The sequence below is a fragment of the Canis lupus genome, chromosome 9, assembly GCF_011100685.1.
Source record: "Canis lupus familiaris isolate Mischka breed German Shepherd chromosome 9, alternate assembly UU_Cfam_GSD_1.0, whole genome shotgun sequence".
Taxonomy (NCBI): domain Eukaryota; kingdom Metazoa; phylum Chordata; class Mammalia; order Carnivora; family Canidae; genus Canis; species Canis lupus.
In genome coordinates, this window is record NC_049230.1 from 56926319 (window position 1) to 56942758 (window position 16440).

At 43.1% G+C, this 16440-nt stretch overlaps 1 protein-coding gene across 10 annotated transcripts in view; it reads right to left on the reverse strand.

Annotated features, from left to right (window-relative positions):
* MVB12B (multivesicular body subunit 12B) overlaps nt 1-16440 on the reverse strand; it is a 185700-nt gene that overhangs the window by 117447 nt on the left and 51813 nt on the right. For all 10 annotated transcript variants that reach the window (XM_038549342.1, XM_038549341.1, XM_038549333.1 and 7 more), the window contains 2 exons: nt 9028-9135; nt 4206-4302 (listed from right to left, as the gene is read on the reverse strand). In XM_038549342.1, the coding sequence (XP_038405270.1) occupies nt 4206-4302; nt 9028-9135 (205 nt within the window). The remainder of the gene's footprint in view (nt 1-4205; nt 4303-9027; nt 9136-16440) is intronic.

Below are 16440 nucleotides of genomic sequence, written 5' to 3' on the forward strand. Positions count from 1 at the left end.
TAAAGATATTATAAGTCAATTAGTTGTCAAAAATGAACACCAATGCAAATTTTGAAACTAAGAAAAGCATGAAGGAGAAGTGGGAAATTAACAGAAGTCTACAAGGCAATTTTAGTTCCTAAGCAGGCAAGTCATACAAGAATAAGCAAAAGCAGCAAGCAAACACTTTTGAAAATGTTCAGTCTTGCTAATAAATGACATGAAAATTAAATAAAATTAGAACAATAAAACTGAATAAAAATTTAAAACCTATGCTGGCAGGCCTGTGGAAAACAGGCACAAGCCTGTATCATTAGTGGCACTGTGAACTGGTACTTCTGGAAGTTAATTTGGCAACAGAGAGTAATAAAGCTTATCTTTATGGAGCCCATCCTCTGAGCAAGGCACTGCATACAGTAGGTGTCTCTGGTGCCTCAAAAATGAATTAAATGCAGATCTCACCCTCAAAGAAAAAGGTTAAGTAGTGAAGATATGTGGAAAACACGTAAAATGCTATAACGCAAGCTAAAAGCAACATTATGAGGTAGATACTAATCCCCCATTTTACAGATAAGGAAACTGAGACCCAGAAAGATGAAGTCAGTTGCTTGGGGTGCTAAAGCTGTGAGTGGCAAAGCCAAACTCAGAATTAGGGGAGTCTGACTCCAGGGCCCAAGTGCTACTCACCCTCTGCTGAGCCGCAGTGTGTCCTGACAGAGTCGAAGTATGAGGTGAGAAACAGAATCTATGACTTCCTTTGGCTTCTGGGCACTCTAACCTGCAGTGCTTACTTCCCTCCCTCCCTCTACTGAATGTGTGCTGTGCCGGGTGTGATGAAAAGCAGCAAAGAAGGCAGAGGGTCCCTGATCTCTGAGGAGAGCTCCATCTGATTACATTGTAATGCAACTTCCTGTTTTCAGGTCACCCACCAAACTAAGTGCCTGGAGGGAAAGGCCAGTATGTGAGTCAGCCACCATGTCTCTTGCAAAGCCTGTGGTGTTTACATAAGGCATTTATCAATCTTCACTGACTGTGCAGAAGAGCTTGCTTGAAACTGGCATCTAGGGATCAGAGATAGTTTCACACAGGGGGTGCAGAATGAAAGCTCACCCTTGAAAGATTTGGGGTGTGGACACTCAGAGTGGAAGCTTTCCTTCAAGCATTTCGATCAAGCAAATAAGTAGCATCAGGAAAGAAACAAGTGTGAAGAGCGCACAGTGAGTGCCTTGGTTTGCGTAAAGTATAGGGTGCTTGAAGACGAGGAAAATGCTTGTAGAAGAAGGTGGAAGAAGGCGGGAGGAGACCGTAGAGTCCCCGAGACCCAGGAGCCTCCAGTACTTGGAAACTCATCACAAGAAAATCATTCAGAACCTATGTGTACCCAAACTGAGCTATATAGATTCAACACCACTTCTATCAAAATCCCAGGTAGCTTCTTTGGAGAAATAGACTAAGCCTAAAAATTCATATGGGAATTCAAAGGAATAGCCAAAATAGCCAGAATAGCCAAAATAATCTTGAAAAGGAAGAACGAGGGTGAAAGAGTCATACTTCCTGGTTTCAAAACTTGCCACAAAGCCACTGTCATCAAGACTGTGTGGTATTCCACCATTTGCTTCAACGTGGATGGAACTGGAGGGTATTATGCTGAGTGAAATAAGTCAATCGGAGAAGGGCAAACATATGGTCTCATTCATTTGGGGAATATAAATAATAGTGAAAGGGAATAGAAGAAAAGGGAGAAGAAATGGGTAGGAAATATCAGAAAGGGAGACAGAACATGAAGACTCCTAACTCTGGGAAATGAACTAGGGGTAGTGGAAGGGGAGGTGGGGGGTGGAGGTGAATGGGTGACGGGCACTGAGGGGGGCACGTGACGGGATGAGCACTGGGTGTTATTCTGTATGTTGGCAAATTGAACACCAATAAAAAATAAATTTTTATTAAAAAAAAAAGTGTGGTATTGGTGTGAGGAAAGACATATACAGATCAATGGAAGAGAGCTCAGAGTCCAGAAACAAACTCACATTTATGGTCAACTGATTTTCAACAGGGATGCTGAGACAATTCCATGGGGGAAAGAATAGCTTTTTCGACAAATAGTGCTGGAACAACATGACATTAACATGCAAAAGAATAAAGGTAGACCCCTATCTTATACTATACATAGATGTTAACTCAAAATGGATCAAAGGCATAAGTGTAAGAGTGAAAAATAGAAAATCCTCAGAAAAAAAACGCAGGTATACATCTTAGTGACCTTGGATAAAGCAATGCTTTCTTAGGTATGACACCAAAAACATAAGCAACAAAGGGAAAAAAGTAAATGAATGGAACTCCAACGAAATAAAAACCTTATGTATTTCAAAGGACATCAAGAAAGGGAAAAGAAAACCCACAGAAAGAAAGAAAATTTTGTGAATAATTGATACAGGGCTTATATCTAGAATATGTTAAAATATTTATAACTCAATAATAAAAAGACAATCTAACTTAAAATGCCAAAGGATCAGAAAAGACATTTCTCCAGAGGAGATATAAAAATGGCCAACAAGCACACAAAAATATGCTCAACACCATTAACCATCAGGAAATGCAGATCAAAACCACGAGAGACTTCATGTCCTCTAAGTTGGCCAGAGTAATAACAACATGTGTTGGTGGACATGTGGAGACACTGGAAGCCTTGTGCACTGTTGGTAGACAGGTGAGGGTCAGAGAGAAATGGGGAGTGACTGCTAATGGGTACAAGTTTTTTGGGGGTGTGTGTATGAAGAAATGTTCTAAAATTAATTGTGGTAGTAGTCACACAATTCTGTGAATACCCTAAAAACCACTGAATTGTACACTTCAAATGGATAAATTAATGGTATATGAGTTATATCTCAATAGAACTGTTATCAACAACATCTGATGCATAAATATATAAAATCTATCTGTAAACGGCACTTAACCACATGCGATGGACAGGGTGGCACTGTGATTAACAGTATGGCTGGAGTCAGACTTAGGTGTGTCTTCTAGTTACTTCCCCACTTCCAGAAGTGTGATCGTGGATTAGTTCTTCAAACCCTCAGTAGTTGCCATGTCCCATTTTCCTCATATGGGACAGGTATAACAATACCCATCTTCAAACAGGGGTTTTCTAGAGATCCAGTGACGTCAGGTACTTAAAGCATTTACCTTGGCAGTTAGCATGTGGTAAGTATTGTACTACATATCAGCTATCATGATTATTAGCTAATCCATATAATAACAAGTAAAAGCAAAATGTCCAAAAGTGAGAGCACTAGAAATATGCAATATGTTTTCATGTTGTTTCATGAAAATAACGGCTGTGTGGCATCTATGTAGAAATGCAAAGTCTAGTCTATATGAAATGCTAACGAGAAAATAGCAAAAGATTATGGAAGCAAAATGGGGCTAACTATGGAAAACTGAAGTGTGCATGATGACCAAGACTGAGATACAGGATTTCATAAATGAATCAAGTGTAATAAGGAAAGGATGCTCTGTATTTTTCCATTTACTGCTTCACTGTTGGTGATATCCTAAAGTTGGTGACAGTAACTAAAAATAAAACAAGTTAAGTTATATCAAAATGAGGAGGTTCAACTATCCAGGGATTTTCCAGCATAATTTAATAATTGACAGGCGTGACAAGAGCTTCAAACCCTCCAGGATCCTGAAGAAGCTTCGGTGTGTCAGTGACTTACTTCTGCTGGGTGTGGCTCAGGGGTCAGAGTATTTACTGAAATTGGATCCTGTGTCCTCTAACATGCAGTCTTTCCGATTCTGGCTTTTCTTGTGTGTTCCAAAAGCCAAAAATAAGGACATTATTGCACTTATATTCCTTCGGCGTCTTTGATTTTTTTTCCTTTTGCTTCTGGGTTTTGTGCCAAGCTTGGCTTCAACGACACCAGAGGATGGACTAAGTAGAAACTATACCCAGTTTCACCGTTCTGTTCTTGGGCGAGCCGATTCAGCAGGGAGCCCATTCTAAGAGAAAAGGACATTCTGCTCATTTTCATGCTGCTTCCCAGAACACCACAAACTCCTTGGAGAACCAAGTCAGACACGCATCAAAAGCAGCAGGGTTTATTCATGGGCATGCAGCAAGACCTCCTAAAATGTTCTCAAAGAAAAATGCACATACAAAACATCTAAAAATACACCTGGAGGAAGAAAAATCCCATTGTGATGAGTGGTACTAAAAGGAGACTCACGTGTGTCCACTGTCTCCTGAATTGGGATGAAGCCTACAGGCAGAGTGTCCTTGATGTCAATGAGCTTCATATCCACTAGCACGTTCCCTAAATGACTCTTGGGAAGAAAGAAAAGAGATACAGACTATTAATCTGAACACCCCTGTGGTGGGTTTGCCATTTTGGCTTTGAGATGCATATTTAACACAATGACTCGTGCAGCTTTACGACAGCAGGTTAATTAGAGTAGGTACCACTCTATGTTTCCCAGTGGCAACACAGGGACTCAGGTGGCCCCCGGGAAGGAGCTTCTCTGTGGCACCTCAAAGCCATTCCCTCAGATCCTGCTTTGGTTAGCAAGACTGAGACCCAGGAGACGCTCAAGACATCACCCAGCAGAGGGCAGCTGTGTGCGCTCGTCCTGGGACCAGGCTGCCACTCAGCCAGGAGCTTTGGCTCTGGGGCCAGCTGGCTTTAGACAAAGCACATTCCTGGGGCAGTCACTGCAGCAGGAGAGAGCTGCATCGAAACCTACCAGAGAAACCAATCACGCTCTTGAGATTGCCTGTCTGCATATTGACATACATCTCAGTCGCCAGACGTTCTGTAAAATCCCAAGAATTATAAACTGATACAGACTGAAAAAGTGCTGCTGCCTCAATATTACACATCTGTTAAAATGACATGCAGAAGGGCCTCTTAAAGTTTCTATTTAGTGGTAGCATAGGGGGTCCAGAGTGCGCAGTTTCTGTAACCAGTGCAAAAATATCTTCTGAAGACAGCACACGCCATTCTGTAATTGCAAGAGAGCATCCTTTGAAAACACTCCAGCACTTTTAGCCCACATCTCTGGTTTTGAAATGCTCAGTGCCAGCACTAGCTCAGAGAGCCAATCAGGGAATTCTTATCATCCAAATTCTGCACTATAATCTCTTGTGGCCACTCCATTTTCCTTCCTACTGGTGTATAATGGCACTTTGGGAGGGTCTTTCTTCAACATCTGTCTCATCACAAGAGTTCCAGAGCCACGAGGACCAAAACTATCTGTTACTGCTATATATCCACGCTTAGCATACTTCTTGGCACATAATAGGTGCTCAATTATTATCTACTGAATAACATAATGTTTTGGGGTACGTTTTAACCTGGGTGAGCCAGAGTCAGAAATCAAGTTGGATTTGCTTGGATGAAACAATCTAAGCTGTATCAGTAAAAACAAAAGTATACTAAATAAAAACATTCTAAACCAAAAGCACACAAATGAAATAAACTCTTCAAACTTCACTATGAAGGTCAATGTGTCAAGTATCAACTATGACCAGGGCTTTTATGGCGCTATTGTCACAAAACCATTTCTTTCTCTCAGAACCATTGCGTTTGCCAACTATTTTTTATTATTAAATTTCAGGTAGCTGGGTCTTGAGGAAACAATGCACACTGCAGTGCGGCTCAGCATGTGGAAACTGGAACGTTACTAATGCAGAATAAATCTCTGATTGTGTAGAAAAGGTATGAACCGTTAACCTAACTTGAAAACATCAGCTGCTTTCAGAATTGCCTGATCTAATCTATCATAATTTCTTTTTTCCTGGCAGTTGCTTTTCCGTGTCATCACTGCTCTCTGCATTGCGAAATTAACAACTGGGTATGTTTTCCTGCCCCAGAGATGGATGGGCATTCATCAATATCCTTCTCAAATGTCTTCTACTTGACAAGTTGGGTTTTACACAAGTCAACTGCAAACCACTTAGCGACCTCACCCTCCACACTCTACAAATGTCGCTGATCATAAAACCAGAACGTCAGTGGTGTGGCCATTAAAAAAAAAAAAAAAAAAAAAAAAAAAAAGCATCAAGAACCGTCCCGTGCATACAAAATGGGAGGCTGTACTGTCAAAGCTTCCCGCAGCCCAAGTGTGGTCCCTCTCTGCGCACAGGGCTGCTGCTGTACGGGGTTTAATACAGTAGGTCTGCGACACCATTAATTTTGCTTGTTCCTCTCCCCTCCCCCATCCCGTGCTCTCTTTCATTTCCTCCTCATAAATATGAAGAACATATTCCCAATCCTTGTTGAGCAAATGATTCATGCCAAAAGCCCAATATGCACTGACTAAGGGTATTTATACTGTCTCTGGTAGCCAGTATTTGCTAGTATACTGTAATTATTTTTGACAACCTTGCATTTAAGGTAGCCACAGATAACCAACTTAATATTCAAATGTTCATAAATCCTTCTGTTTAATATCCTCCCTACCTAATCTATGTACATTATTATTACAGGTAATGCAGAAAGTACAGGGCATGAAAAGTGCAATTAATCTCGATCCTTCCCCAGGAAGCAATGTCATTCCAAAGCCAGGTTTCTCTATTAATAGCATTAAGGGGGGAAAGGAATTTCGGTTCCAAAGGAGTGTCCCAAAACTCCTACACTGGGAGTCTCAAGCCACCTAATTAAGAATCTGCCCAGTCTTGAGATCCCACATCCCTCCTCTACAGTTGTAAAAATATACACTGTGCAAAGTCCTGGCTGTGACAGCAGGGCCAGGATAGACTGGCTGGAGTAGATTGAAATACACCCCATTCCTACTGTGCTCCTGGGCTGGTGAGTAGATCCCTGCTAGCCCCCAAGTAGATCCCTTTGGATCTCACTAAAGGACTTAACAGTTCTTCTGAAAACAAGATGCACCGATTTCCCATACTCCTTCAGAGGGAGAGGCAGGTGCTTCTTCCCGCCGCCCCTCATCCTCCTCCCCGAGCCCTTCTTCACACCCTGCCCCACCACACTCGGTCTGCATGGAGTAAGGCTTACAAAGCAGGCACTCCATAATCTCTCTTTCATGTTCAACAAATGCCGATGAGCCTGGTACAGTTTCTATGATACATTTATCCAGGACACCCAAAATTCACAAGTACTGGTGACTGCTCTGTCATTTTTAAGACTTGTATACCCCACCACCTTCAGGGGAAATGCAAAACAAACAAACAAATAAACACAAAAAACCCCAACCAGAAATAAAAAACAATCAAAACGATGGTGGCTATCCTCTGAGGCCATAGTTTTGAACTGTAGCTTCAGTCAGGGAAGCTGGGGGCTAAGCAGAGGTCAGGAATGAACACTTAGAGACCACTGGGCACAGTGAGTTAGCTGTTCCAGTCCTCGGGATTTCATCCTCAATGCCCTGAGCGGCACTGAATGCACTGCAGGAAGGGGCAGGCAGCACACAGAACAGAGGTAACAAAAGCTAAAAGTATAAAGTTTAAAAAGCAGGTTTAGGTCAACTCCAGGGACAAAGGGGCGTGAGAGCACAGGGATGGACGAATGGAGCATTGGGGGCAAAAGGCAGTCTACCCTCAACTACATGAGGCCACATCCTGAAAGGCAACCCATCCTCCAGATGGCCCCTCAAGGTCTCTTCGGGCTGCAAAGTGAGCCCCAGGAACCTGCTCACACTCATTACAGGCTCAGCTGCCACATTCCTGCCTTTATGAGAAGGATTTCTAGTGTTTAGCACTGGGACGGTGGTCCTCGCCCCATTAGAAACTCTGTATTTCACAAGCATATATTACTCTCATAATTGGGTGGGGGGAGGATTAAAGCAATGACTTCTCCCCTAGTCCTAAATACATTAGGAATGATTTCCCTAACAAAGACTTATCAATAAACAACAGGAACGGCTGGTGGAAGAGTGTCAAGCCAGAGAACCACATGACTGTCTACATCCAGTCAACACCAAAGGGACACACAGAACCCTAGGATAGGATCACAGGCTGTGTCATATGTGATGGGGAGAAAGACTTATTGTTCCCCTTTCACACTTCTGAATGAGGATGTTTGAAAAAAAATGTTTTTTAAACCATGAGCATAAATTACTGTTACAATAAAATTTATGAAAATGAATCAATAAAAACATTCCTCTCCCCATTTTTTTTTTTTTTTTTTTTTTTTGGTGTGCCTTAGAAAGAGACAATAATATTTAGGCCCAAATAAAACATCACCTCTGAAAATGAAAATCTGACTGCTCCCTCTTTGGGGCTAGGGAAGACAAGGGACACCGTCGGACAAGCACAAACTCTCTCATTTCAGGAAAGGAGCTAATACTTCAAGAGACTGTCTTTGGATGGGAGAGATTTATCTGCAGAGTGCCTAGGACATGCCTCGCTCAGGGTAGACTTGTGCAAGTCCTTGTGAAAGCTACTTCCCTTTTTTCCTAAGCCACTCATTAGAACATTCTGCTGGAAAAGCCCTAGTAGATAGCTTTAAAATTTCCTGATTTATGGGCCCAAGAGTTAAGGATAGCATTCTGAGAGAAATCTGCATATGTGGTAGAGACCTACCTGCAGAAACAATGAAATATCAAATGTTATAGAGACTTAGGGAGAAAGGCAGTCATTCTGGAAATAAGGCCATGTCTGGGGAAAGAGATGATCATGGAGCATCTTTCCAGCTACACTTCTGTGTGTTGGCTGGTTAAGCCCAGTCGCACTCGCAAACACTCACATCCATACCACTGTGTGACTTGTGACTTACATGAAAGCTAGGCAAATTAGGGTTGGGAGAGAAATTTCCTGGTTCCCTTTGGAGAACACATTTTAATGGAATTCACTGTACACTTGGGCACATGGTTAATAATACTGTTAATAAATGAAACAGCGCTAGCTGCTGATTCTACCCAGTTCACTAAAACCACACATTAATATGGCAATGAAAATAAACCACCACCACCACCACCACCACCACCACCACCACCACCACCACCACCACAACAAAGAAAATGAGGAAATTTCAACCAGGCACGTAAATGCCTTGTGTTCGCTCAGCAAACGGACACCACTCCTGGACTTACATTTTCTTTGGAAAATGATCTCGTGAAACACAGGTATCTGGTAACCTTGGATTTAAATAAGCCGTCTTTCCAGAGGTCAGCATCCACACCATCTGCTGTCTGTGCAACCTGTACCAAAGAGACAGAGAGGTGCGCAGGTAAGGCAGGCTGGAACCCAAGGTGTGTGTGAGCAGCTTCTCCGTACCTGCGCCAATTAACACTGGCCCGAACTCTCATGGCATCTCATTAGTTCATTTCACTAGGTGCCAGGAAGGGGCTTTCCAAAAGGGGGAAAGGGAGAGTGTGAAAAATACAACTTCTAAAAATACTGTCCCCTGGGAAGCCATTGATTAAAGATGCCCTGACAAAAACGGTTCTAATGAGAAAAGAGCAACTTTTGTCGCAATGGACCCAGGGATTGGGGAAGTCAGCACATTGAGTTGCTCATTATCACTCGGGGGGAACAGGACAGGGTGCAGAGAAAAGTCCAGGGGGGTGTGAAACGCCACCTGCTCCAGGACCCCGGGGCCAGCCAGGGTGCCTTGTCAATGGGACCCCAGTGGGGAGTAGGGGGCAGGTGCCAGGGAAACTCGCTCCTCGCTGTGACTTCTCTGCACAAGCTCTGGGAGTGGTACTCAAGGTTAGAAACTGTATCATGATGGAAAAATAAAAAAGATTCAGCTCCCTGTTTATGGTCTCAGTAAGAAGCCATTTTCCAGTGTGTGGCTGTAGAGGTGTTCCTAGCAGAAGCACTCAAGCATGAAGCCAGCCTTGATTTGAGTCTTAAAGGACCTGTGTACTGGGATGGGGGCGGGGGGGGCAGTGGTTTTAAGGCCCCTACTTTGGGGCAAAGAGTCAACAATCAGACTGGAGAGCAGGAGAGAAATGGCCAGACAAGGACAGCACCTCCCCCCACTGCTCCCCATGTCTTTCCAGACTGCTCCATTCACCGACTGTCGGGACTTGTTTTGCCTTCTGACATCGCACCCCAACAGGACAGCATTCCCAGCACAGTGCCTTTGGCTGGCACCCCGAGGGAGCACATCTGGGAGGACAGAGGGAGCAGCACCTCATTTAGGGATGCGCTCCAGAGCAGTCTGCTCTCTGCCGCCTCCCTGGCTGTCCTGTGGAGGTTTAGACTTTGGGATGCCGTCCTTGATCTGACAAACTGCTGAAATGAGATCTTTGCACAAAAACTGCCTTGACTGGGCCCCATCCCAAGTACACATCCCACGAGCACGCCCACAGCCTCTGGCTGTCACATGCGCAGGGCGGGGGCACATAGGCCCCCCTGTGTCTGCCAGGACACCCCCAGGGCCCCCCCACAGCCATGCTCTCTGAGGCTGCCTCAGAAAGACCCAAAGGCCAACTGGCAAAAGAAAAAGGCCTTTTTCCCGCCAAATGGAACAATCGTAAATTAACAAATACAACACAGGAAAAAGAAAGATCCTTATGCTGCATATGCAAATATATTTGACCTGAAACCTGGAGGACAAATGGCATGGGAGTAATTTTAGGAATCTTTGGCTCCAAATACGTTACCCCCACAGAAAGACATGAAATAGAATGGCATCAGGCCTCATCAGGACTTTTCCCTGTAATGGTCTTACATCAAATCAAGTTTCTTGGAAAACATGAGATTTAAGGCAGCAGCACTAACTCTCTGCCACCAAGGATCCCTTTTGTCAATTTTCTCCTGTGGATTCCATGTTTTGAAAGATTTTTTTTCCCCCAACTGTCCTTTTACTTTTACTGTACTTCCTCAATTCTAGGATGTAGTCATTTGGGAATCGCCCATGGATTTAAAGAATAACACTTTAGGAAAAAAAAAAAAAGAATAGAATGTCAAAAGGTACAGATTTATTTAAAGATGCATTCCAATTTCAGAACTATTTAGATGTGAAAATAAAAGATGCTATAGGAATAAAGAAATAAGGGAACTTATATGGTTTCTCTATATTAAATACATTATGTTGGATAAATAAAGAAAAATAGTCTGCAGAACACTGGAAGGCTGCATGCAGAACTGCACGCTGGGACCTCAGAAGACAGAGCTATCTTTGACCTTCCAATAGAAAAGGAACAGAGTTCAGAAGGGCTCTCCTGAATATTTGGGAATTCCACTGGCAGGGCGGGTATACCCTAAATCAAGGCTATTGTTTCCAGGGCTTAAATATGATTTCCCTCCCCTCGCCCCGCTCTGCTTGCCCCACTGTCTAAATTTTCTTTTTTCTGGGTGAGAAGACACCTCACTGTGATAAAGAGGACGGGGCAAGCATGTAAAGAGCAAAGGCTCACAGCCAGGCCTGCCCCTTCCTCAGAGGCCCAGGCAGTGGCAGTTCTCCAGCCCTCACTGGAGAAGCGTTAAAAATGGACAATAAAAGGCCAGGCTTTGCCCTGAGGCCACAACTCATTTACAATGAAGTAAATATGTGCAATGCCTTCCAACCTCAACTAAGAGAAGGTGAGGAGGATAGTGAGAGAGGAAGAGTGTGAGTAAGCACAAGCATGAATGTGTGTGTGTGTGTGTGTGTGTGTGTGTGTGTGTGTGTGTGTTTCTGGGCAGAATGCAGAAGTGCCCAAAGCTCAGACCCACACAGGGGATGGACTGGAGCAAGGAGTGAGAATGTCTGGGGTCCTGGCTTATCAGGAGCACAAGGGAAGTGGCCCTGGCATCACAAAGCCAGGCATTCCCAGCTTTGCCTTTCTCGTAACAATAAGATATACCCAGAGGCTTCTTTCCAATCTGGTCACATACAAGTGTTTACTAACCTTAACTCTTCCCGTCCCAAATTAGATGAGCTAACGACCTACAAGAGAAGTGATGTATGAGACAGAGTATGCATGTGCACCCCTGCAGAAATTCATGTCTCAACTCTGACCATGAGGATCCAGCAGCCAGCCTCTAATCCCGGGACAGGAGAGGTTGTGGGAAGGTGGGCCAAGGGCTGCAGAAAGAGGTGCTCCAGGTGGAGCGCAGCCCATGAAATCAAAGGCAGACGTGAACTTGACACCGGATGGCTTAAGCAAGCCACCTCCTCCTGGGAACACCGTGATTAGAGATGATATACATGCAAAACGTCTGCCTCAGTGCTCACCAGGGAACACCCACAAAGCAAGGGCTAACACATCTAAACTAAAGATGAAGATATCTGGTCTGACATCGGACCAAACCTTTAAAGCGATGTCATGCTACATCAAGATTCAAAAAGTCCTCAATTGCCAGGCTGGGGTTGAACTGGGAATCCAGTTCAATCCTCTGGGATTCCTTCCCCATCTCTGGAACTAGATTTGGTCTCCAAACACCAATTATATACATGTGCAATTAATGTTTACCTGCCCACCCTGCTATCCTGCCACTGGACCATAAGTTTCACAAGGAAAACACTGATCCTCATCTCCCTGCTGCAGTAAGCATAGTGCCCAATATGTATGGGCTCAACTAAAACTTGTGGAAGGAATGAAAGAATCAGCCATTCAATCAGGAGCAAAACGTAAAGAGCTACCCAAGAAAGGTCATCTCAAAAAATTTTTTAAAGATCTTTTTAATTAATTAATTAATTAATTAATTAATTAATGGGGGGGAGTAGCAGAGGACAGGGAGAAGCAGACTCCCCACTGAGCACAAAGCCCAACATAGGGCTCAATCTCATAACCCTGAGATTATGACCTGAGCCAAAACCAAGAGTCAGACACTTATCCGACTGAATCACCCAGGCGCCCTGGTAATCAAACATTTTTAAATGAAGTTTCCAGGATGTAATCCCTTGAGCTGAGTATAACCCCTTCAGAATCCCCACTGTGAAGCCACATACCCATTTCAACAATGAGGTCCCTTAGTCTTTTGGACATCTTGCTGGTACCCTGTCCTGTTTCCCAAATCACTATAGGATGTCCAATGCTGCTGCTATGCTTCCAGAGTATCTGACATGGGGCTTCACATGCATACATATGCATACACCCACACACATACACTCTCACACACTCTTATTACATACTCACACACACTCATTCTTCTGTCTTATAGCCACTCACTTTTGCACACCTCCCCTGTCTTTCCAGTGTCTCCCTGGGTACAGGAGCTGCCTCTGGGGAGGAGTAGGTGGGCAGCGACAGACTGAACACATGGGTTTGTCTCCCTACTCTGCCAATATTCCTCTCAAATGACAACCATGTGAGAGAACATACACGAACCCACTAAAATAAAGATCAAGAGAAGGGTATGATGCAAGAGAGATGCCAACAACTGTCTGGAGATGTGGAGAGTGAAAGGCTGGGATTTAGCAGAATGGAGGAGTGGACATCTAAGGACCTAGAGAGACAAATGATCTGCCCCCCGCCCCGGGCCCTGGGCCCCAGAACCACCAGATTCCATTGGGGTGAAGGTGGGGTTGTGGGGGTGTGTACATGTGAGTTTAGAGCTGAAAGAGGAAGACTGGAACAAGGTCTATGAACACAGCAATTATACTCCCAGATCCCCACCCCCATTTCAGATGTATTTTCTGCAGAAATGGAATCAGTAAGGCTCAGGACTCCAGAACACCAGGAGGAAGTAGACTCTGGACTGGAAACGGGGGTTACCATGCACACTGAATGGTGGGCCCCTTCCCCTGCTACCACCAGTCTTATCCTCCTTTCTGCTTCTGGCACTGTGGCAGCCAGGTTTATCACCTAAATGCTGGATGTCAAAGAATTTGTCTTTGGAGACACTAAAGAATGCCAGAGAATGGATTGGCACACCCAGACTCTGGGGGTCTCCTGCAACAAAGCTACTTCCCTACTACATCACCCTGTGTGCCGCCCACCAGCAACAGGCCCCACCCCTACCCTTGGCGCTCCAGCCTCACTCACCCGGGCCTTGCTCTTAAATAGAAACTGGCCACAGATGATCACCAGGGGCTGGGGGTAAGTTTCAAATATGAAAGACAGGCTCCAAATTAGAAAAACTGGCATTTGAGGGTAGCACAGAGAGTAGGAGAAAACAAAGTTAGGGAGCAAACAATCAAACCTATAATTTGTATAACTGCATCCACCAAATAAAATGGAATATTGTGAAAACAATTCTAAAGGATCAATTTAAGAATAATATAAAGAGCTTAGAAATAAAAGTGTTATAGATAAAATTAAGAATTAAAAAAAATACTGGAAGATAAAATTGAGGAGCTCTTTCAGAAAGTAAAATACAAAGACAAGATAAGCTATGGGGAAGAAAAAACTAAGAGGGCTGAAGAGTCAGGACAACATCCAAAGAATGACATAAAAAATGGAAGGGAAGGTGAGGATCCATATTAAAGAGGCCCTCGGTGTTCCAGCACAGGGAATGAGAAAGTCCCACCCAAAGCAAAACAGGAGAGAACCACACCAAATTTGGGAGAAATAAACCATCCTGAAAACTTCCAGAGGGAAGTAACAGGTCACATACAAAGGAGTGCGAATCAGAATGCATTAGACTTCTTGATGGCAACACAGAATGCTAAGATGAGAAAATGCCTTTAAAATTCTGGGGAATTCTAGAATTCTCCACCTACACCAACTGTGAGGGCAGAATAAAGACCTTTGCAGATGTGCAGGGACTTAAGAAGTTAATCTCCCACCAGCCCTTTCTTAGGAACCTACCAGAGGATGCATCAGCAAAACTGGAGATGATATCAATGAAGAAGAAACCACGAATCCCAGAAAACAGATCCTGCACAGGATGGCGATGAGAGGGGCAGCGTGCCTGGACCAGTGTGCCCGGACCTAGACCCAAGGAAAAGAAGGCCGTGGCAGGCCACCTGCAGGAGGGGACATGACAGTTTTTGGAACTGTACTTAAGCCCTGGGAAGAAATATGGATGGGTGTGTGACAGATGTACTGGAGCATGTAGAAAACTAAAAACACAGGAATAAAGCTGTTTAAAAACATATTTATTAAATAAATTAATTTTTTTAATTAAAAAATTTGAATGTAAAAAATCAATAGGCACTTAGTATGGAGGTTCCTCAAAAAGTTAGAAATAGAACTACCCTATGATCCAGTAATCACATTACTGGGTAGTTACCCCCAAAATATAAAAACACTAATTCAAAAGGGTAGATGCCCCCCAATGCCTATAGCAGCATAGATGTATCACTATATTCTATATACAACAGCCAAGATATAGAACATTTATAACAGCCAAGATATAGAAGCTTCCCAAGTGTCCACTGGCTGAAGAATGAAGAAAAGGTGATATATTATATATTATTATATGTATATTATATATTATATGTTAACAATTATTATATATATAATGGAATATAATTCAGCCATAAAAAGAATGAAATCTTGCCATTTGCAATGACATGGATGGAGCTAGAGAGTATTATGCTAAGCAAAGTATGTCAGTCAGAGAAAGACAAGTACCATATGATTTCACTCATATGTGGAATTTAGAAACAAAACAAATGAGCACAGGAAAAAAGAGAGAGAGACAAACCAAGAAACAGACTCAACCATAGAGAACAAACTGATGGTTACCAGAAGGGAGGTGGGTAGAGGCTTGCATTAAATAGGTGATGGGGATTAAGGAGTACACTTGCAGTGAGCACCTAGTGGTGTATGGAAGTGTTAAATGACATATATATTATACACCTGAAACTAATATAACACTGTATATGTTATACTGGAAATAAATAAAATAAAGTAAAATAAAGATAGGAAAAAATTAGAAAAATTAAAAATTCAAATATAAAAATCAATAGATACCTACACAATTAAGCAAATGAAAGAAGTAAGTTAATGACGTTCCAAGAAAATGAAAAAGTTGTATAAGAAAAGCTACCCCCCTGTACATGACCCTGATGGAGTGGTACCTCATGTTTGCCTTGTCATAATATGTAAACACTGACAATCAATTTACCAAAAATTGAGATGTTGTCTGATGGGGGAGATTATAAGAGAGCTGAATGTGTAGGATAGGTAAATCAAGAAATAAGCAGTATACTCATACTATTTAGAAACATGGAGATAAAACACCAGAAGTGAAGAAATGTAAGATCTGAAGGTGACTACCTCTGGGAGTGAAAAAAGAAGAGTGGGACTGGGGGGCTGCCGAATGGTCTTACCTGCATTTGGTACTCTTTGATTTTCTTTTTAAGTAGGTTCCACATCCAGAATGATGCCCAGCATGGAGCTTGAACTCATGCCCTAAGATCATGAGCTGAGGTCAAGAGTTGGACGCTTAACCAATTGAGCCACCTAGGTGCCCAAGTACTCTCATTTTTTCACTTAGTTAAAAGAAAAGTGAATTTTAATTTAAAAAAAATCAGAGAGCTGGGAAAATAGATCATGGAAGACCGTATGGGAATGTTCTATTCCTTTTAGGGCAATACCTCAATACCAATTACCCCCTTGGTGTGTTCCCAAGAGTGTGACGATGTCCAAAGCTGTGTGTAAGAAGATTCCAGCCATCTC